We start from the raw sequence: 23894 nt of genomic DNA on the forward strand, positions 1-23894 counted from the left end.
TCTGAGATATGAAGGATGTAATACTACTCTCAAGGTACTCAATATTAAAATGTGATTGGCAGAAACTGTGTGTGTTATGTCCCCTTTAAATTTTAGCCTGTTCCTCACATGAATTTATCGTATGGCTTCAGAAAATTTACCTAGTCAGTTGAGTCTCTGTTATACCGTAATCTCATTTGACTCACCGTATTGCTTTGTTAGCAACTGTCATTGTTTTGTTTTTGTCTATTCTTTTCCAATAATAAATGCACATTTTCAATGCAAGAGGTTTGTTTTGTTCATTAGGTTTTGCTGTTAGATGTTTTTTATATTTGTTTTTGGCTGCATAAGATCCATATGAGCAGATTAATGCAGGACAGATGGTGTATGGAGGCAGAAATAGATTCAGACGTCTGTAGATGTTAAAGCTAGTTTTTTTTTTCCACAGCTGTCTGGCCCGAAGCGTGAACCTCCTCCTGACCCTGCTGTCACTGTCGGACCAAAACGGCAAACAAATCTCTGCTCAGAGGCTCAAGGTTTCCTGCTGTGTGTCTTGGCCTTGCATAGGTTCAGTTCAGTCAACATAATACTGTAAAGAAATGTATATTTCAGAGATGCTGTTTCGTGAGACAGCATATTATTAGGGCAAGATTAAACTGTTTGTGGTTTCTAAGAAGTTTCCAGTTTATTTTCAAGAGGAGAAAGGGCAGAGGCAGAATGGAAGTGGTTATTTTTCTGCCAAGCTGCATTTTTGACTGCTAATGAGATAATAAAAAGTGTTCTCTTTAGGGTTGTACCATGTCACTGACCAATCAGGAGTGATCTTGTTCAAAACCAGAAAAACAGCATGTAGTTTGTGTAGTCTGTTTTAGGAAGAAATAAATGCCTTTAATTCTGTTAGTTTTATTAGCTATCGTGTATTTAACAATAAATTCATTACATTGTAAAAATTATCCCATTAAATTTACTGTATAAAAACTGTTACTGTGTCTCTGGGATGTATGCATATTTTACAACTTTCAACCATACAGTATATTTAATTATTTGAGTCACATAATGTTATTATACCAAATTACTGACCCTTCCAAAATATGCATTTTACCTTAATGTGCTGATAACTATAATAATAATACTGATGGTACAATCAAAAGCTACACGATGAAGCAGAGTTCATTGTAAGTGGCCTCTCCATGGCCAATGTTTGCATATAGACATTGCACAGGGCCAAATACAGGAAAACAAAACACCATCAGGGCAACACACACCAGCAAAATAATGCAATAAACATTTAGAAAATAATATAGAATGTAATATGTAATGGCATTTTTCCCAAAAACCATAAAATTCCACATAATGCAATGTTAAACCATTTGCAATTTTTTACAACATTAATTTAACTCAATTATGACAATGGAATAGTTTAGCATGTGATGAATATGACAATGTTAATGTATTTCGGCTTGTCAAGACTTGCTTATAGTAAATACTGAAACCAGACTATTTAAATGTTACTAAAACAAACTCATTTAGCTGCAGATACAGAACAGACCAATCAGCTTGTGCCATGTAGTTATGATGTGTTAGTCAGCAGATTGCATCAAGGACCTTTCAGCTGGTGTCATTTAGTTTCATGACTAAACAAGATATTTAACCAAACCCCCAACCCCCCCCCCATTTTTATGTGTATTTAAAATAATCACCTCATTGTCTAGTATAAGGGGATTTTATTGACACGTTCAACAATTTATAGAAAATGCCTGTACAAATTTGATTTAAAAATTTTTAACATGGCTAGTGGCTACTGTCCATTTAATGCAGCATGGAGTTTACGATTTCCTCTCAGGCTCTATCTCTCACTCTCATGTTCAATGGAACATCTCTGTTCAATTTATCAACAGGCCTGTAGAAATGAGAAAAGTCGGCCAGGCTTGAAGATGCCCATCTCTACTTAACATCCATCAATTGTTTAACAGCTCAGAAAGCTGCTGCTCCTGGTTGACTTTCAGACACTCATTTCAGGTGCGAACGTATCACGATTTATCTCCACCTGAGCTCTTAGACTACTGTCCTCTCTGAAGACACGACACCCCTGCTTTACAAAGTCTGTTTCATCCCCTCTTCTCCTCTGTTTTTCTACTCTCAGATCACCCTGGTCAAAGCCAAAGGTTTCAGGTGGATTAATCATTACCCTTTATGGCACTGTCTGTACTGGGGTGTGGAAGCATAATAACACCAGATATTGTTTGAATTATTGGTTGTTATTGTAAGGTTGTGCTTTGGTTAACTATGACTTGCTGTGCTAGCTGTGTTGATTCAATATTGCAAAGTCAATATTGCAGTGAGTCACAGAATCGACGCTGATGTGTCTGTATTCTATCACATGTGTAAATCTCATTCACTTCACAGAAAACCTAAATGACTTTTAGCTGAATGATGTTATTGATCTAAAACTCTTTACAGATTCTGAATGCAACTCCCTCTTACATGCGCCTGATCACCCTGTGCGCCCTGTACTCCCAGCCATAATCAAAACATGTGGAGCGTTCTTAGCCATGTTTAACCCTTCAAGCCAGAATGTATCCACATTCCTAATGTTGTCAGATTGAGGAACAGTAATACATTTTAACTTTATATATATATATATATATATATATATATATATATATATATATATATATATATATATATATAATAGTGATGGTGTGTTTGGGGGAGCTGTGCTCTTGTGCTGTGTGTGTGTGTGTGTGTGTGTGTGTGTGTGTGTGTCAATCAGTTCTGTCTGGGTTTGCGTATGTGCGTAAGCAAACGTCACATCTTCAAATATTTCTGTCAAGAGTCCGTGTGTGACGTAGGTATTAAGGTGATCTGTTTTTTTGTCTTGCACAGGTGTAACGAACGCCAGCTGTGTTCTTACAAAATGAGTTTAACCAGTTAGGTCCATGTTGTCCTAATCTGATAGATTATCTGTTTGAAACGTATCTGTCTTCATCCTGACAGCATTTTCCATGGTTACTCTGCTCCTTCTCATCACTACAATGACTCCCCTCACACACACACACACACAACCCTAATCTTCCATCCACACCTGACTAGTATAGCTCATTCACAAATCTCAGACACTAGATTCTAGAGATGGCATTTTGTCATTGTCTGAAGCGATGCAATTACTGGTTTAGTAATTAAACACTGATTGAAACCCTCTGCACCTCCTCTACTGATGTATTTAAAAAAAATAAAAATAAAATAGTAGTTGTAATAATAATATTCTGGACTTTGTAGCTTGACGCAATAGAGAAAAGTATGTATAAACGTACTTAAAATTTGTCTAAAGGGTTTGTCACCTTAATTTGCTATATCCAGTTATTTAAATTCTAAATAAAAGCAGGTTTAGCAACCTTTCTTTTTTGTAATTTTTTTGCATACAGTATTTAATCTCATTTTATATTTAAATTATATCATTTAGCTTAATCATTGATTTTAAAGTGGCCATTATTTCAATGATTATACTAAAAGCATATATATTACATTACATTACATGACATTATAGTTTAGTGTTATTATTATTAGTAGTAGTAGTAGTAGTAAAAATAATAGTGATATAATATACAAATATGTTTTACTGTAAGTGAACTTAACTTTTTGTTTCTTTTACATTTAGTTTTCTTTCTGTGTCATTTGCATTTCTTACGACAGCGTACACTGGAAATTGGAGTGTTTGTATATTCTTATAAGAACTGAAAGCGGTTACATACTGTGATAAAAGTAAAAAATATATTAGTTCATCTTTCCTAATGAAGATCCTAGTGACTTTTGTTTTTAGTCTTAATTTTAGTTTTTGTATTTTAGCAAAGCCTTTGGAATCGGTTTGGAATCACTGTCTTAATGGACCTTTTCTCAAATTGATCTCACAAGGGTTGAGACTGTACATTTGACCAGAAGAAATAGAGTATAATGGAGTGCTGATCAGTTAGAAGTTAGAATTTAAAATGAGAAAATTGTGCCCAAATCAAAGAGGTTAAACAGAGGGCGTGATTCAGTTATATATGTGATTCAGTTATAGATTTGTTTGAATACCATTCTAATCTGATAATCAGACACGTTTTTTCCCCATCATGAATAAATACATTTACAGAGCACTTATATAAAGCACATTGATACATATGTTGTAAGCACATATATTATGTATAGACATTAGATCAGTGGTTGACCAATATGATTATTCCATGGCATATTCAGTCTCCCCCAAATCTTGAATATTTGAGTTTGAGAAAATTGAGTTATCTCTTCTTCTGTTAGAAATGGTATTTAGCCCTTCCAGACTTGACATGACTCACTCCAAACTCTCTGAATTTATTTACATTTTAACAGCCTATTATGATTCAGTATTCTGTGTCAGACAGGCTGTTCACTTAAGCTGTAAGGTTAGGTTCATCTGCACTTTCCAGTCCTCACATTTATCTGATTTGCATGGAATTAATTTTTTTTTTTTTTGTAAGACAGACATCATGCCATCAAGAAATATCAAGAAATATGAACCTCACAGAGATGTTTAACATATCATATCCTATGATATGAAGAAGTAAACTCAATCGAATTGAAGATTCATATTTTTTTGTTTTACATTTTTGTTGTTGTTTTATTGTCTTGATTTTACAATGATCACAGCAGAAACAGAAGTCAAGATAGAATCAATATCCGATAGGGGATTATTCATATGCCATTACTCAGAAGTTAAAGTGCTGTCAAATGATTAATCATGATTAATTGCATCCAAAATAAAAGTTTTTGTTTACATGATATGTGTGTTTGCTGTGTATATTTATTAGGCATATACAGTATAAAGACACACATACAGCATATATTTAGAAAATATTTACATGCATTTACATGTATATATTTATATTATATTTCATATAAATTATATAAAATATAAATATATTTAATATATAAACATAACACATTTTTCTTAAATATATACATGTATGTGTTTGTTATTTTTACTTTTATTTTAGATGCGATTAATCATTTGACAGCACTGTTAAAAAGAGGTTAATTGTGATTTATGTAGTTAAATAATGTGATCGAACAGCCTTGTACCTAAAGCACTGGTGTTTGTGTAGGAAAGCAACCGGAATCACAGAATGACAGCAAACGGGGATCTGATAACAGGAACCTCCCCAGTATGTTCAGAGCAACCCTAAGGTTTGTTTGATTCTCAGCACTTTACACTTGAGGCAGAAGAACATTTTCAGTGGACAGATTAAATCTTAATAAAACTTAATGTTCATCTTTAATGATTATTTAGATAAATGTGAGTGTATCTGTACATTTTATATGCAAAAAAGTCTCTGACAGTAATAAGATTTACTGAGTTAGCTGCTCATCGGGTTACAGATGCTTGTTCAGACTGAATTTGCTGAAGACTGGGGTTTAGATCAGATTTTAACCATTCCCCTTTAAGTCTAAGTGGACGTCCATGACATGTGGAGTCCCACAAGGCTCAATTCTTGCACCGCTCTTCTTTAGCCTGTATATGCTTCCACTAAGTCAAATAATGAGAGAGAACCAAATTGCACCCAAAATGCACCCATAAATGTACATTTTATGTTTATCTGCTTACCCCCAGGGCATCCAAGATGTAGGTGAGTGTTTCTTCAGTAGAACACAAACTGAGATATTGAACTCAAACCGTTGCAGTCTGTTAGTCATATAATCCAAGTGGATGGGAATCATGGCTAAAATATAAAATAAAACAACAACAAAAAAATACCATACACAAACAAAACCAAAGTAAACCTTGCAGCTTGTGACTATACATTGACGTGTAAACTCTGCTGATCACTGATTGGCCGTAGAGGATCTTCACTACCTACGTCACTGAACTTGCGACACAAACACTAAAGAACCACTAGATTTAAATCAGCACAGCCAGCGAAGGATTGAATGATGCCCATCATGAACCTGAGTGAAGCCATGCTGTACCACGCAGAGAAAAGCGCCAAAAGTCATCTACATCTTAGATGCCCTGGGGGTTAGCAGATAAAAATAAAATTTTCATTTTGGGGTGCAAATTTTGAAAGAAGATGCAGTGCTTCTTTACTTTTTCTTTTCTTTTTACACAGCAGAATGTTTTTACATTTAGAAATTTACATATTAATGATGCTTAAACCACACATACAGTATTGTTCAAAATAATAGCAGTACAATGTGACTAACCAGAATAATCAAGGTTTTTCGTATATTTTTTTTATTGCTACGTGGCAAACAAGTTACCAGTAGGTTCAGTAGATTGTCGGAAAACAAATGAGACCCAGCATTCATGATATGCACGCTCTTAAGGCTGTGCAATTGGGCAATTAGTTGAATTAGTTGAAAGGGGTGTGTTCAAAAAAATAGCAGTGTGGCATTCAATCACTGAGGTCATCAATTTTGTGAAGAAACAGGTGTGAATCAGGTGGCCCCTATTTAAGGATGAAGCCAACACTTGTTGAACATGCATTTGAAAGCTGAGGAAAATGGGTCGTTCAAGACATTTTGTCAGAAGAACAGCGTACTTTGATTAAAAAGTTGATTAGAGAGGGGAAAACCTATAAAGAGGTGGAAAAAATGATAGGCTGTTCAGCTAAAATGATCTCCAATGCCTTAAAATGGAGAGCAAAACCAGAGAGACGTGGAAGAAAACGGAAGACAACCATCAAAATGGATAGAAGAATAACCAGAATGGCAAAGGCTCAGCCAATGATCACCTCCAGGATGATCAAAGACAGTCTGGAGTTACCTGTAAGTACTGTGACAGTTAGAAGACGTCTGTGTGAAGCTAATCTATTTTCAAGAATCCCCCGCAAAGTCCCTCTGTTAAAAAAAAGGCATGTGCAGAAGAGGTTACAATTTGCCAAAGAACACATCAACTGGCCTAAAGAGAAATGGAGGAACATTTTGTGGACTGATGAGAGTAAAATTGTTCTTTTTGGGTCCAAGGGCCACAGGCAGTTTGTGAGACGACCCCCAAACTCTGAATTCAAGCCACAGTACACAGTGAAGACAGTGAAGCATGGAGGTGCAAGCATCATGATATGGGCATGTTTCTCCTACTATGGTGTTGGGCCTATTTATCGCATACCAGGGATCATGGATCAGTTTGCATATGTTAAAATACTTGAAGAGGTCATGTTGCCCTATGCTGAAGAGGACATGCCCTTGAAATGGTTGTTTCAACAAGACAATGACCCAAAACACACTAGTAAACGGGCAAAGTCTTGGTTCCAAACCAACAAAATTAATGTTATGGAGTGGCCAGCCCAATCTCCAGACCTTAATCCAATTGAGAACTTGTGGGGTGATATCAAAAATGCTGTTTCTGAAGCAAAACCAAGAAATGTGAATGAATTGTGGAATGTTGTTAAAGAATCATGGAGTGGAATAACAGCTGAGAGGTGCCACAAGTTGGTTGACTCCATGCCACACAGATGTCAAGCAGTTTTAAAAAACTGTGGTCATACAACTAAATATTAGTTTAGTGATTCACAGGATTGCTAAATCCCAGAAAAAAAAAATGTTTGTACAAAATAGTTTTGAGTTTGTACAGTCAAAGGTAGACACTGCTATTTTTTTGAACACACCCCTTTCAACTAATTGCCCAATTGCACAGCCTTAAGAGCGTGCATATCATGAATGCTGGGTCTTGTTTGTTTTCTGACAATCTACTGAACCTACTGGTAACTTGTTTGCCACGTAGCAATAAAAAATATACTAAAAACCTTGATTATTCTGGTTAGTCACATTGTACTGCTATTATTTTGAACAATACTGTACATGCACTGCCCTCAAGTGGCTGTCTACAGGAATAGTATCCTGCATCCGCACCCATTCCCTGGTTCCAAATTAAGAGACTCCAGAACAATGCATCCTTCTCAGAGACTCTAAAACCATGAAGTGCTCAGCTACTGTCCACCAGCCCAACCAGACTATTCTCTACTCATTAGAATCTCATGTTTATTGGCTCAGTTAATGAGGGTGGCATACATATTCATAAACTCCTTTCACTGATCAAAGAGACTCAAACTGTTTTTTCCCACTTCATGTTTGCCAATTAATTCTTAAGCCTCTTCAAGCCCTTTAGCAGCTGATTGGTGTGACCAATGCACATTGCTTCCACTCACACACCAGCTGCATGTGCGTTTTTGTTCAGAATGAGCAGTTCTGCAAATCCATTGCAACAGGTGGCCACACAAAGAGACGAGTCGTGTGCAGCTCTCAAAACGACACACTGCAGCACTCGCTGCTTAGCAACACATGCAGAGCTGTAACTGTTGCAACTTGCATTCAGATGGTTTTGGAGGCCGAGTAGTGAAGGTGTCAGGCTTGTTGTAGGGCTGAAGCTGTGGGGACTGTTTGACTACTATCATCACTTTTTTTATTTTAATTTTTTTTTTTTTACTGGCGGGTGAGTCGGGAAGGTGTGAACATCCATGCGAAGTCCCGAAGCATTCAGTGTGCTGGTAAAGGGTCATGAATATTTATTAGATTGAGCACCTAATTAAAGAAGTTCTTGTTTTTAATGAATTTAATTTTAAACTACATTAAACTGCATTCAAAATGAAATATTTCCCAATATTACAACTTTTACTGTATTTTTTATCTAATAAATGCATTCTCAGTGAGCGTAAGAGGCTTAGAGTATGTTTTTATATGTAGTGAATTACAGTGCAATTTTAGGGAATTGAACCCATGACTTCAGTTTGGCCAGCAGCATGCTTGACCAATTGAAACACAAGGACCCTCAATACCAAGAAAGGAATTGTGTGACTCAGGTTGACATGTCGTTTTTGTCGTTTTAAAGTTTCACCATTTCCTGCCTGGTCCCCTCATATAAATATGCATCACCCGACTGTCCCTTACGTTTTTGACATTTCCCCATTTCGAATGACTCAAAAGGTCTGTGCGTGAGAGAGAGACAGACAGAGAGCCCTGTGACAGACAGCCCTTGCTGAATCCTCTGTTCTTAGTGACATGGGTCAGAGTGGAGATGTGGAGGCATATATTCCGCACCAAGCCACGAATGCAACAGGCAAGTGTTCTTGTCCTTTACCTGAGGGAATCGAGGGAAGTGGGGTAGAAGGGTTTGTTTAGGATGAGAGATCCAGGAAACACACTCTATTCAGATGTGGTTAGGAACGAGAGGTCCAGATGGGGCATTATCCTCTTTTTTTGTGACTTGATGTTTTTATTTTTCAAATTCAACTTAATGTTTTTTGTGGGCACGTCCCTCATTTATAAGCTGTTTCACTATGACTTTGCTGTGTGACCGAACTGGTTTGAACATTTCTGAAACAGGAAACGTCTGGTTTACGATGCAAAAAACCCCTGCAGCCTGTAGCTTTGTGGGTTGTTCAGCATTGCGAAAAATATATTAGGTGTTAAATCCGGTGTGTTTTTTCTTTTTTTGTTTTTTTTTATATCAATTATTAATTGTCCAGTTAAAAATTCTGTCAGAAGCATGAATCATTTTAGTTCAACTGTAAGCAATAGAGCTTACAGAGATGGATTGCCATTACAAAATAATGACAACGGAGATGTTATTTGTGCTTATTTTCCCTCTTGGCGCTTGTGTTGTGGTGGTACTGGTCATTTTGAAGCAGAGTGAAAGTAAAGTGATGCATAAAATAAGTTTTATATAGAGTGCATTTCTATTACACATGCGTATTAAAGGTCACAGGTGAATGCAAGAGTGACTGCAGTAGGAATATTAGAGAAGTTTTTCTCTCACCCTCAGCTGAAACAGGAAGTTTCAACTGATAGTGTTTTTGTTTCAACACTAAACGGCCATTTAGTTCTTTACTACACCAATTAAAGGGATAGTTCACATGAATCTTTTTTTTTAAAGCATATAAATAAATTTCTTATATGATCCAGTTTGCTAATCTGAGTGATTTGGTTTGTGAGTTCAGCTCAAATGACTTAAGGTTTTTTCACACCTAGCTGGAGCATTTATTTCAGAACCAGAGGCATGTTTTCCCCTCAAGGCACAGTTATACTCTGTGTTCTGCTTTCCGTGTTTTGACTGTTGCGTCCACACAGGTTTGACTGTATACTCAACCACGGATGAGCACTGATATGAGAGCTTGGCACATGCTGGGATGCAAAAATTAGGATTCATGCAGACACTTCTGATGATGAAAATTGCGTCATGAGGACAGCACTTTGGGCTTTAGTTGGGTTTGTTTAGGCACATATATGAGCACAGCAATTGCACCCTGGGTCTGTACCGTGATGGTTGTTGAACAAAACCAAACCAAACCACTCCAATCCGGCTTTGTTGGTACTTTCATACTGATCATCAACTTTCATTGTAAACTATGGCTTTGATCCTTAGTTTGTGGAGTGCATGCACGTGAATCAGTGGCAAACAGCCAATCACATGACTTGCAACACAGAGCAAGAGTGATTCACTTCTCGCGAGAAACCCAGCGAGATTCAAAACTCTCTTGTTAAGATTAAGAGATAAAAAAATGAGGAATTTAAATGCATTTACACTGAAGAAAGTACTTGTCCATAAAAGAGGACAAATAAAAGAAATTGTCTTGCTCCATCCGTGCAGTCACGAGTGAAACTTGTGAAGTTCGTGTATATGGTTGATGAGAAATAGCGATAGTGACTAGAACATGCAAGGTCACATGTAGTCATTTTAAAGCTTATTTCATCTTATTTATATTACATATGATTTGTGTATTGACACATGTCACATTTTTGCTTTACACGTCACTTTGCTCACATCTGATTGTTCCAATTTCTATTTGACATCTCTTACCCAGAACATAACCTGTTGTGGAGTGTAAGTTACTATTGCATTGAACACCACTAAAAGCCAAGCCACTTTCATGAAACCTAAAACCCAGGATTGGTGCAAACTAAACTGAAACTTACGTGGCTAGCCAGCTAATCCGGCTTCATGATACAATCCCCCAATCTGCACAAAACAGTTGATCTTGGATCGTCTTAATGAGGTGGACTCGTCCTCATTGAATTGCATCAATTTAAGTCCCTGTTTCAGAACAAAGCAAATGTTCTACCCACTGAAGAGGAAAATTATCATTGCAAATTGCAGTGTTTCATTGACTTTATTGACAGGATTTAGATTTTTGGGTGAGCTATCTCTTTAATTATCAAAACATTGGTGGAGAGAAGATTCTTAGGTGCTTCATCGGTGAACAGTGGTGGAAGAGTAAAGAAAATATTCATTTTGTTCTTAGTTTGATTTTCTCTTTGTTTGCTTCTTCCTCCCCAACCCCACATTAGCAGTACAATTCACAGATCACCTGGGCAGAGAAAGAGTTTGCTGGTATCAATGTGAAGGTAAGATCTCTGAGCTTTCTGCTGCCACTTGCTTTTTTCTTTGAGCTCTGTCATACTGTCTGTCAGCACGGGTTCAGGAGCTCTGGGACATGCCAAAAACGGACCTTTAATGGCTGTCCTAAGTGATTGTTGTTTCTTTGATTAGGACTTCCTCCTGTAGTATCAGGCTGGACTGGTCAGGGTCAGAAGAAGAACCTGTATGTTTCAAAGCACCACTGTAATTTTAGCTCTGTTGACAGTGAGGGAGGAGGACACTGAGAGGGGAAATCAGCAAGGCATTATAGGACAGGATGAGCGTTTTAGTGTCCACCCGACTGAAACGGCCATTTTTCTTTTGGTTTGTTCTTTTGTTTGTTTCCTCTCTTGCTGCGTTTTGTTTGTTCACTTGCTCATTCTTATTCAGTTGTTCTTTCATCTGTTGTTTCTTTTCATTCATTCATTCTAAAAGTAAAAATGTTAACAGAATAAATAGAACAAGTAATGTTAGCTTTTCAGAGTTATTTAGTAACAAACAAATATAGAGAAAGTAAAAATAAAATAAAATATATACAATATTAACATTTATTTTCTTCATATCACACCTATAATAATAAAATAAATGGGTCAGCAATGTTAATAAAAATATCTTCTAAAAAATACTTATGATATAATAAAAAAATTGTATGTATGTGTGTGTGTGTGTGTGTGTGTGTGTATGTGTATGTGCACACACACACACACACATATAGGCATGTGTATATTTATGTATATGTATTTCTTCCATCTGTCATACATTGCTGTCATCACATCCTGTCTTCCTATCTCTGTCTCTCTCTCTCTCTGACTGTGTGTGTGTTTTTTTTTTTCTATCACCAGTTCTGTTTTCTGGTCTCCGTCTCTTTCTTCCTCTTCCTGCGTGCCTCACTGTAGTTGTCGTGTAGGGCAGAGCACACACCCTGACTCCCCGTACTCTCTCACACTCGGCTCACTCCCTCTCTGGGATGAGTTTTGTTGTCCATGGCTGCCCCGACTGCAGGCAGATGGGGGTAACAGTGGAATGCCCTGGCTAGAGGAGGGATGAAGAGATGGAGAAAGAGAAGAGGAAGTTTAAAGTCAGTAAATTATTGACTTTCTACCTGTTCAAGAGGCAGCACAGTAAGGATTTAGTGAATACCACTCAGTCCAGTGAGGAGACGAACAGCACCTCTAACTCAGCTCAGTCTAGTGCTGCTTTAACCGATGAACATACATCATGGACGGTCAGTACACACACACACACACACACACACACACACAGTATAGTGGCATTGGTTTGTAAAGGAGTTGCTGTTTGCCGTTTGTTTCTAGGGTGGTTGTATTTTAAAATGAAATGGTATGTTTGTTTTGTTGAATAAGGCCACACAAGTCAAACACTTGATTTTGTCAGATGTCTGTTACTTGAATTTTGTAGTTTGCATCATATGGATCTTTCATGAGGTACATTTGTAGGAGAACAGCTATGAAATGTTCTTCAGAGCACTGTGACAATAACAGTGTGGCTGTTTGTTACCCTTTTTTATGAGACAAGTGTTAGCAGCACCCTTAAACCTGTCAAGTGCAGAAGTCCTCCATTTTTGAACTTCAGCTGACTGAAAAATGCAACAAATTGCCACCCAAAAAATAAAACTGAGTTGCTTTTGGAGTTAAAAATTGTGAAATTATTACAAGTTATTAGAATAATAACATGTGATATTATTTCGTAAGATTTGTTAACTGCAAATAGATAATGCAATTAATCTGAGCTCAGGGCTTAATTAATTAATGTGCAGAAAAGTTGGTGAACATAAACTGAATTACTATCTTCCACCTGAACTAGCATTTGTCACGCGCTGTAGACTTTTTAATGAGATAATGTGTATATAAACTATAAAACTGAACATAACACAAACATCAACTGTAGCATCTCCCACAAGCTGACAGATCACCCAAAGATGAAAGTTCTGTCATCATTTCCTCACAAATGTTCAAACATGTATGACCTCTTCTGTAAAGCATAAGTTATTGGGAACTAAGCAGCTCTGGTGACCATTGACTTCCATTGTATGAATAAAAAAACCACTGCGACGTTTCTCAGAATGTCTTTTGTGTTCCACAGAATAGGTTTTGAATTATGACGGAATTGTAATTTTGAGTTGAAGTAGGGCCTAGTCAGTTAGTCAGCATTGTAGGCTGTGTCCAAGTAGGTGGTTTTTCTGATATTTGTCTAACTAGGTTTGATGTGTTAGTGAACAGTGTTTGTGTGCTTTTATTGGACTGTGTCCTTTAAATGCAGTGTTTAATTTTGATTCAACCATTAACCATTTCCTCCTAAACAAGTAAGTAAGTGAGTAAGTGAAGTGACATTCAGCCAAGTATGGTGACCCATACTCAGAATTTGTGCTCTGCATTTAACCCATCCGAAATGCACACACACAGAGCAGTGAACACACACACACACACTGTGAGCACACACCGGGAGCAGTGGGCAGCCATTTATGCTGCGGCGCCCGGGGAGCAGTTGGGGGTTCGATGCCTTGCTCAAGGGCACCTAAGTCGTGGTATTGAAGGTGGAGAGAGAGCTGTTCATGCACTCCCCCCACCCACAATTCCTTCTGGCCCGGGACTAGAACCCACAACCCTTCGATTGGGAGTCCAACCCTCTAACCATTAGGCCACGACTTCCCGTGTTTAACCTCTCTCTCTCTTTCTCTCTGGTCACAGGGGAAATGTGACACATAGCTTCATTTACTTTTAGAAGAGCCGTCATGCTTTTGATCAGCTTTAATACAGGATAGACTCCTAGTCATATGATAGGTTTAAAGTGTTTTTCTATGTGGCATTAAATTGCATTAACTTCGCCTCGCTTATCTCAACTGCACCCTTGCTGCTGAAACTTGCAAAATAACTATTAAATAATTGATGGTGGTATCTTAACGGTCATGGATGAAACCACAGAAATTGCAGGTTCTATTCAAAGCACATACATGCAACTGATCCCTGATAAAATCCCTGATATAATTATTATATACAAGCATTTTTTATAAACTATCCCTACAGATGGCACTTTGAAACTCCCTCTGAGTCTAATTCAGCTCTCATAACGTTGTTTAGGTCACTGGAGATATTTGTTATTGACAGTGGTATTGATTCAATCTTGAAATAGCGAACACCAGTCAGTGACATATGTACATGATAATCCACTCTATTGCTTAAAGTTAATTTTACTCCTGCATGGGAGATTGTGCACTTAAGCCAGCTTTGAGCTTTAATAATTAAGCTCTGTATGTTTTATGCCAACTATCCTGAGTAGTCTTGTAGTTAAATTCTATCTCTGTCTCTTATGTTGCAGGAGGATGGTGACATCAAAGAGATCAACATCACACATGTTGTTAAGGAGGGGGCGGAGAAAGCGGACCCCTCACAGTTCGAGCTGCTCAAAGTGCTGGGGCAGGGCTCATTTGGAAAGGTAAAGAGACTCTCCGAAACATCCAAATTTAAAAAGAAGATGCTTCTGTACTGCACAAATTCTTTGACATCTTGTGTTTGTCGACTTTGAACTATGAAGCAAAGACTAGCTGATAGTGGTTTTGTAATGATGTTCAGAGGGTTGATTGTGGTTTTACTGCTCTGAATAAGAGCAAACGAGAATGAATTTGGAGTCAGTAATGCACCCTTACACACAGCCCTTGCCAGTATCACCATTAAGAATTAAATAGAGAATTTAATTAGCTGATTTTGAATTAATGTAGCAAATAAAACAGTATCAAATCAGAATTTCGGGATGTATAAATGTTTAATAACCAGTGTTTCCTGTTCAAATGCTTATCATAATTTTTGTTGAAATTTATGCTTCATTTTAATTTATTTATATGCACTACTACTTTTTGAAGGTTTGGGGTCAGTAAGATGTAAAAAAAAAAAAAAAAAAAAAAATATATATATATATATATGTGTGTGTGTGTGTGTGTGTGTGTGTGTGTGTGTGTGTGTGTGTGTTTTTTTTTATCCTTTTGTCCTTCCGGAGCTCCTCCTCCTCCCACGGCTCTCGGCCCCACCCAGCTCCTCACAATATAATATAAAAAAATACAACTGTTTTATCAAATTGAAACAATATTTCATAATATTTTATTTAATTCAGCATTGGTGAGCATAAGAAACTTTTCAAAATATTAAACAATCTTACTGATCCATAACGTTTGAGTGGTACTGCATTAAAAAAAAAAAAAAAAACCTGGGAACACATAATTTCCCAGAATGCTCTATTTTCCTTGCAAAGATATTCCATCCTGAATGGTACTTGATCTCAATGGCAAGACATTCGAGGACCTTTTTGTTAATTAAATATGACAACATTTAGCAATGACCTGTGTACACTGTGAATATTTACACTTACCGGCATTGAATTTCTTTGAATTAAAATTCAGTCAAGTTCTCTTCCAGTCATTTAATTCACTAAAACTTCCAGTGGGAAGTATGTGTTGCCCCATGATGGTGTGCTACCATCGTTTACTATTTGATTTTTTTAATGGGTTTAATAGCAATAAATATACCATTGCCTTTAAAAACTGACTTAACCGGAGTCAAATTTTTAGCACAACAGTTTAATAACGGTGTAGAGTGAAAGCATGTTTTTTTGTGTGCGTGTGTGTGTGGGCACAGGTGTTTTTAGTACGAAAGTTAACCCCTCCTGACAATAACCAGCTCTATGCCATGAAGGTCCTGAGGAAGGCCACACTCAAAGGTACAGCATCAGTGTAAACACACACACACCAACACACACCACAAACCACACAAGCTTCCTTTGCTACATAAACAGCACTACAACGACAGCTACTTTCATTTCGCATTGTTCTCCTGGCCTGTTTTTCTTTCTTTACTCTCGTCACTCTCAGTCTTTGTGTGACCACAGAAACCAACCCTGAGGATCACACCAATCATGAATATACCATTTTCATATACTATTGTCAAACCTATCGGATGGGATTTGCAGTGTCAGTATACACAATATTTCGGCGGATTGCCTACACTCTGTATCTGAATTTGTGTCAGTGTCAGCAAGATCACAGATTACGGTAACTGCTCTGTGGGTACACTTACTTCCTGTTTTGTTTAGTGTTCACCCCAATGACAGAAAATCCCACCATGCTTACAAACCTGAGGCTTTGGGTCCAGGTGTCAGTTCATGGAAATCTCAGTAGCTATCTCTCCTTCTGTCCTCCTCCTTCTTCTCAATTCCTAAAAAGAGAGCCCTTTACAGATCTAATGAGAGCTGTAACAACACTTCCTACAAACAAACATGTGCTATCGCATTAACTTCTGTTTTAGACTTCCGCTTCAGGCGCGTGCAGTAGAAAATGTTTTCATGCCCAAGTTGAGTGTGGCCAAATATTTCCTCAAAACCTGTGTGAAATTGTACTTGTCACAGTGAGGGATCGTGTGAGGACTAAAATGGAGAGAAACATCCTGGCAGACGTCAACCATCCGTTTGTGGTTAAACTCCATTATGGTGAGTTAGCACCATTTAAAGTATCATAAAAGCAGCCTTTATTAAGTAGGAATTGTTAAATTACTTTAATTCAGTGTTCCTGAATAGTTATGGAATAAAACGTTTATTTATTTTTATTTTTTTACAGTACAGACTTAATGTTTGCAGTGTTATTAGATTAATAACTGAACATTGTAATCTTGCATTTTACCTGCTTAACCGAGGCCTTATCTTATAGAGGAAGCAGAGGGAGCTTCTTATAAATGACTAACAGATTATATTAAGTTCAGTGTTGATAGACTAGTCATAAGTGCACTTCTGTGGGTGTGTTCAGCTTTTCAGACGGAGGGTAAACTCTATCTGATTCTGGACTTCCTCAGAGGAGGGGATCTGTTCACCAGGCTGTCCAAAGAGGTATATAATACTCATAACAATGATCCCAATATCCTCTCGTTTATCTCCTTTGTGTTCACATAATCTCTTTGCTGTTCAGGTGATGTTTACAGAAGAAGATGTGAAGTTTTATCTGGCTGAACTGGCACTGGGTCTAGATCACCTGCACGGCATCGGCATCATCTACAGAGATCTCAAACCTGAGAAGTACTTACCCACACACACACACACACAATGTAATCTCATTGAGGAGATCTTGACCTTGTAAACACATACACTGCATGAATTCTGTTACTTGTTGAATTCTGCTAGCTACTGTGAAGTATGAGTGTGATATTCTTTAGATTTGTATTTTAACATGACTCACTGCACTGACATAAATAAATTTTCTGTGTTCTATTTTCTAGCATCCTCCTGGATGAAGAGGGACATATCAAACTCACAGGTACAATAAAACACCGGTTTACCAAAGGAAACACATTTAGCCATGGTAATTTGTGTAATTGTTTTTTTTTTTTTGTTGTTGTTGTTGTTTTTCTCTCTCTCTCAGATTTTGGACTGTGTAAGGAGGCCATCGACAATGAGAAGAAGGCTTACTCGTTTTGCGGGACGGTGGAGTACATGGCTCCGGAGGTGGTTAACCGGCAGGGTCACACCCACAGCGCTGACTGGTGGTCATTTGGGGTACTGATGGTATGAACAGATTGGGAAAGAAAAGAAAAACCAGTTATATTTTGTCTAATATGTTTTGCTTTAATGGTTGTTTTCGGTTTCTCTTTATACAGTTTGAGATGCTTACGGGTTCTCTGCCATTCCAGGGAAAAGACAGAAAAGAAACAATGAATCTAATCCTGAAGTGAGAAACCATTATCCATTTATTTTAGTTTTTCTCATAGTCTTTAAATAATACTGTCAAATAGTTTTTTTTAAATGAAGCATTTAGGATAAATTAGGTATTAGGTCTTCATAGCATAATTTACCATTTTATTGGTTTGCCTTATTTGTTATTAGCAAGCTGTTGGGAGAAAAATAATATAAGCTGTTAAACAACAATTATCTATTAGTGTTGACTTTTCCTGCACTAAATGAATACTTTTATTCGGCAAGGAGACATTCAATTGATCAAAAATGACAGTAAGTTATTTATAATGTCATGAAAATTCTATGTCAAATTAATGTTGTTTTGGAATTTCACTTAATTACAAAAGATATTTATGAACTATGAAAATTTTTTAAATCTTACCATTGTGAACATGAATCAGTTTTTGAGTCCTGATTATCAATCGGCTCTCTTCTCAGAGCGAGGTTGGGGATGCCTCAGTTCCTGAGCGCTGAGGCTCAGAGCTTACTGAGAGCTCTGTTCAAGAGGAACCCCACCAACAGACTGGGTAACATATACACAATCAGCTTGTTTTTATATATTGTTTTTTAAATTTCGTTTGGGGGGGGGGGGGGAGTTTTAACTTGGATAAAGAATATCACTTTGGTTTTGAGACATTAGTCTTTGCAACTTCAGGGATCATATCTATTAACAGTCAGCTTGTAACAAAGAGAAAGTAAAAGTTTAAATCGCATCATATGACCCCTTTAAGAGTCTTTTTCATACATTAACTGTTACCAGGATCTGATCCAGACGGAGCTGAGGAAATCAAACGCCATTCATTCTTTATCACGATTGATTGGAATGTAAGTTCTTCAGATTTATCCCAATCTAAAGGAATATGTCTTTTAAAGGCTTCAGTAATGGTTGAGTGTGAAAAACATTTTTTAAATCATTTTCAGAAACTCTTTAGACAAGAAATAAAACCTCCATTCAAGCCAGCAGTGGCCAGACCTGACGACACCTTTTACTTTGACTCCGAGTTCACTTCTCGTACCCCCAAAGGTGAGGGATCATTTCTCTGATCTGTGACTAGTCTCAGTAGTGCTTGTGGACAGTTAGATTTTTTTGGACCATGGCATTCAAAACAAACTACTAGGGAATTTAAAGAGATAGTTCACCTAAAAATAAAATACCCACCCTCACGTTGTTTAAAACCTAAATATTACCTTCGTTCTGTTGTAAGCAAAAGGAGTTGTGTTGCAGAATGTTATCAGAAAGTTCTTCTTATACATATAATAAATGTAGATGGAGGCCAGAGGCTGTCAAACTCCAAAAATGATTATATAAGTTGAATATTGCACTTAAATAGTGTCTGTGGTCTCTTCATGGATAGGATAGCCATAGAACAGATGGCTGTAGTTTCATCTTGATGTTCAAGCTGAGCTCACTGCAGTTAATTTGGAGCTTTGGGTGGATTTTTCAAATGTCATCAGCTTGGATAATATGGAATATGAGTGTGGGCTTCATGATTTCTCTGCTTCTTGGCCTTTCTCAGATTCCCCAGGTGTTCCTCCCAGTGCAGGGGCTCATCAGCTCTTCCGGGGCTTCAGCTTTGTTGCCACAGCGATGCTAGAGGAGGAGGGCAAAGAAGAGCCATCTCAGCCCCCTCCACACCCTGTAGTACAGGTATGCTTTCAGTTATATTTAGAAATACAGCTGAAAATATCTTTGTATTTTGCTGTGGTTAATGTGCCATTCCTTCTCAGCTTTTATGACAGTCTATGACTGTATTATTGGGTTGAGGTTAAGCTTAAGTTAACCAGTGGAATACTGTTAATTAGCACAGAACAAGTTTTTTTGTGCCAAGTTACAGTTTCCAGTTTTTCTTATCATGGCCGTTTAAAGTTGATAAAATATATAATTTTCATGTGATGATGAAAGTGATAAGGATATCTCACCTGAACCCCCACAAGGACTGTTTAAGAGGTGTTCACTTACGAAACAATTAAATTGCTTGAGGTTAGACTATAACTTGTTTTGAAGCCCAAACATACTACAGTATGATTATGATTAAATGAGCTTGAAATCTTGACCACTAGATCGCAGTATTTCTATCTTTTCACTTTGATTTATGTAAGAGTGAGCGTAATGCACTTTAATGGAGATGAAGATGATACAGTGGTTCAGTGTTAATGAAGGATGCGATTAGTGAAAAATTAGTTCTGCATAAAGTAAATGGCTTTACTTTGTATTAGTGATATCATCATTCTGTGCTATCCAGCATTCGCTGTATTGAGTTCAAACTGTAATGATAGTATTTAGTGTTATTGCCTGTGTTTGAAAGAATTATTATTGGTGTGTGTGGGTGTGGCTGTTCTAATACTCTGTTGTGTATCTGTCTTCAAGCAGCAGCTTCACGGTAAGAACATCTTGTTCAGCGATGGTTACATACTGAAGGAGGACATCGGCATGGGCTCTTTCTCTGTCTGCAAACGCTGCATACACAAAACAACCAACACAGAGTATGCAGTGAAGGTTAGTGACTCACTCTTATCTTTAAATATTGTACTGGTGTCATACAGATGGCTTAAAATTGTTTTCTTTTTTGACATCACCATTAATTGCTTAGTTTACCTAAGCATCTGTGACTCTTTTTCTGTGACTTTTTGATGAAACTACATTTTAGAGTCAGTTTGTTTCTTTTAGACATATTTTGATCCTTTGTAGAAAATAACTGTAGTTATGAATCCTAAAATCTGTGTTTCAGATAGTATATATTTATATTTCTTTATATATGTAAATAAAATTTATATTTTCTTTTGAATGCTCTTTTACTTAAACATCATCAACAAAAAGATGAAGGCTATGTTCACTAAAAGAGTTTTGGATGCAAGTGGTCTTTGGGTGACTAATACCGTACATCATTTATTTTATAATTCTGATAGGTGATTGATAAAACAAACACTGACCCATCAGAAGAAATTGAGATCCTGCTGAGATACGGCCAGCACCCCAACATCATCACTCTCAAAGATGTTAGTACAACAGCATATTATTTCACCATTACCTGATCTGCAGAAATCATCTGCATTATTGAAGTGTAATATATGCACACAATACAGGGAGCTAAAAATGCTACCAGTTTAATAAAAAAAAAATTGTGGTGCAGGTGTATGACAATGGGAAGCAGATGTACCTGGTCACTGAGCTGATGCGAGGAGGTGAACTGCTGGACAGAATCCTCAAGCAGAAGTTTTTCTCAGAGAGAGAGGCTAGTGCTGTGCTGCACACTATCACAAAGACCGTGGAATACCTGCACTCTCAAGGGGTGAGAAAACATGCATGGACAAACACAATTATATTTGTCTTGTTGATAATAACCTGCCACTAATACAGAATATGTTATTATGATTCACAGTTTAAGACAGAGCCTTTCTTTCCCTTCCTTTTTTAAGGGTGTTCCTCAGGGCTCTTCCCTGGACCCTCTTCTGCTCTACTCCCCTCTGTTCCATCTCCTCTGTTTGCAACATTTATTTTGATTAAATCATTGTTATGTTGACATCTTTCCCAGACGAACCATGATGGATAGGCTTCTGAGGCCTATCATCCTGTAGATTTTTATAGCATATATTATAGCAGTGCTTGAAAAATGAAAAAAAAAAAAATTGACTCAAATCAATTCAGTTAAACCACTCTTTTTTTTTTTTTTTTCTGAACCACTCAGGGTGAAATCTTATCCCCTGATATAATGCTAAAGTGGGATTGGGGAAAATTCTACCACTTGAAGAATGAAAAAACTGTCTCAAATCAATTCAATTAAACCACTCTTCTTTGAAATCTTACCCCAATATACGGTAATAGTAAAGAGGGACTGGGGGCAATTGTAACACTAATTCTTAAATCCCATGTGTGTTTTCTTTTTCTACAAGGTTGTTCACAGGGACCTGAAGCCCAGTAATATTCTGTACGTCGATGAGTCTGGTAATCCAGAATCTCTGCGCATCTGTGATTTTGGTTTTGCCAAGCAGCTCCGGGCAGACAATGGCCTTCTCATGACACCCTGCTATACTGCCAACTTTGTAGCACCCGAGGTGAGTGCTTGTTCTCACAACAGACTGTGGAATTCTGTATAGACCAATAAACATATTAAATGCCCGATGTTTTATAACTACAGTGATAATGAAAAACACATTAGTAGTGACTTTGTATGCTTCTCTTCAGGAGTTATTTGTAGCAAAGGACAGTTTGTACTATGTGGCTTTAAATTCTCTGGTGTCACAGTGATGATTTTGTGAAATGCAGTTTTGAGTATTCAATTACTGGGCTGAAACATATCGTTTTGTGTTGCAGGTACTGAAAAGACAGGGCTATGATGAGGGCTGTGACATTTGGAGTCTTGGAGTATTACTATACACTATGCTTGCAGGGTAATTCACTACCATTATTAAGAAATATTGCAGACTCCGTTTCCCCACACAAAATCTGAAAACACACCCACATCCACACTAATTTTTCCTTTGGTTTTTAATTGTACCAGTTTTACACCATTTGCCAATGGACCAGAAGACACTCCAGAAGAGATTCTGAGTCGGATAGGGAGCGGACACTTTACGCTCACGGGAGGCAACTGGGACGCGGTGTCTGATGCTGCCAAAGTAGGCCATGACCCCACCCCCATCCTCAAAGCCATTCAAACCACTCTCACGGGGTTTTTATTTGATCAAACTTATGATTTTTCACGCAGGATTTGGTCTCTAAAATGCTCCATGTGGACCCTCACCAGCGGCTCACAGCCAAGCAGGTCCTGAAGCATCCGTGGATCATTCAGAGAGACAAACTTCCAAACAGCCAGCTACAACATCAAGATGCCATGCTTGTCAAGGTATCCCAGCCGTGAGGCTTTTAAATTTATCATAAAGAACTAGTGGTCTATAACTTCACCAATTCTCTCCTCATAGGGGGCGATGGCTGCCACATATTCAGCACTGAAGAGTTCCCAACCACCCCCTGAGCTGAAGCCCATCGTGTCCTCATTCCTGGCGCAGAGACGGGTGAAAAAGCTTCCTTCCACATCTCTGTAGAGAAGGAGCAAAGAAGAACTGGAGTAGTACTCCAGACTGAATGCAGTTGTGTAAAGGACTGATGGATGGAAGAACCACACTGAAGCTCTACGGACTAAAGACGGTCTCTTGAACCTGCCCATGACATCAGCACTGCAGTGGAGCTGGGAAGCACACTAGGCAAGGGAGGTGATTGACAGATGAAGTTTGAGGGGCGTGGCCAGTGAGAGTTCCATTCTCCCAGAAGTAGGGGGGTGTGTGTGTGCATGAGTCTGTGTGTGAAAAAGATCTAAAAAAACCGGGTAACAGATACTGTTGTAAAATACACAATATTACCAGTGCATTTATGTCTTGGTACTGTAATACCTAAATATCAACACTGCTGAGTTTTGGATTGTCTTTTTGTTTTTGTTTTATTCCCCGGGGTTATTTTATTTTATTTTATATATTTTTTTTTGTTTGTTTGTTTTACCTCTATAGTTTGTTAAACTGGACTTTTATGTTGATTTGCATAAGATCTGTCTGTTCTTGGAAGACTTTCAGCTCTTCTGTTTTCCAGTTGTCTAGTAGTTTTCTCTTTGTCAGACTCTTCCTAAAAGCTCACTTTAGGAGAAACAGAGATGCTCCAATATAAGATTTTACACACATGGATGAGTAAAAGTTTAACATATCTTCCACAAGGATCCGATGAGCATGTTCACATGACTATCAGCCTAAACAGAATGGAAGTGCTTTCTGCATGGATTTGTACAATGCTGTCTTGTTCCTTTCATGTTTTCCCTAACTCTGCACTTTTGCTTGGAGA

General features: G+C 37.7%; 1 protein-coding gene and 1 long non-coding RNA gene across 7 annotated transcripts in view; one reads left to right on the plus strand and one right to left on the minus strand.

Annotated features, from left to right (window-relative positions):
* LOC113080396 (ribosomal protein S6 kinase 2 alpha-like) overlaps nt 1-23342 on the plus strand; it is a 57260-nt gene extending 33918 nt beyond the window's left edge. The window contains exons 1-22 of one of the 6 annotated variants that reach the window (XM_026252569.1): nt 8913-9046; nt 11275-11331; nt 14678-14794; nt 15988-16069; nt 16754-16834; nt 17148-17227; nt 17307-17413; nt 17614-17651; nt 17757-17899; nt 17992-18062; nt 18506-18594; nt 18828-18892; nt 18989-19091; nt 19585-19715; nt 20436-20564; nt 20975-21064; nt 21199-21357; nt 21959-22120; nt 22380-22456; nt 22567-22684; nt 22774-22911; nt 22988-23342. In XM_026252569.1, the coding sequence (XP_026108354.1) occupies nt 9005-9046; nt 11275-11331; nt 14678-14794; nt 15988-16069; nt 16754-16834; nt 17148-17227; nt 17307-17413; nt 17614-17651; nt 17757-17899; nt 17992-18062; nt 18506-18594; nt 18828-18892; nt 18989-19091; nt 19585-19715; nt 20436-20564; nt 20975-21064; nt 21199-21357; nt 21959-22120; nt 22380-22456; nt 22567-22684; nt 22774-22911; nt 22988-23110 (2202 nt within the window). In that variant the 5' untranslated portion in view covers nt 8913-9004 and the 3' untranslated portion in view covers nt 23111-23342. Of the gene's footprint in view, nt 1-8912; nt 9047-11274; nt 11332-12362; nt 12570-14677; nt 14795-15987; nt 16070-16753; nt 16835-17147; nt 17228-17306; nt 17414-17613; nt 17652-17756; nt 17900-17991; nt 18063-18505; nt 18595-18827; nt 18893-18988; nt 19092-19584; nt 19716-20435; nt 20565-20974; nt 21065-21198; nt 21358-21958; nt 22121-22379; nt 22457-22566; nt 22685-22773; nt 22912-22987 lie in introns of those variants that run through there. The other 5 variants (XM_026252567.1, XM_026252571.1, XM_026252565.1 and 2 more) reach the window with 5 other exon arrangements.
* LOC113080397 (uncharacterized) lies at nt 11338-16741 on the minus strand. The gene is made up of 3 exons (XR_003281851.1): nt 16483-16741; nt 12184-12376; nt 11338-11772 (listed from the first exon to the last, which is right to left on the minus strand). It is a non-coding gene; the product is annotated as an uncharacterized LOC113080397 (long non-coding RNA).
* Nucleotides 23343-23894: the final 552 nt, after the last annotated feature.

Source organism: Carassius auratus, unplaced genomic scaffold (genome assembly GCF_003368295.1).
Source record: "Carassius auratus strain Wakin unplaced genomic scaffold, ASM336829v1 scaf_tig00031193, whole genome shotgun sequence".
Taxonomy (NCBI): domain Eukaryota; kingdom Metazoa; phylum Chordata; class Actinopteri; order Cypriniformes; family Cyprinidae; genus Carassius; species Carassius auratus.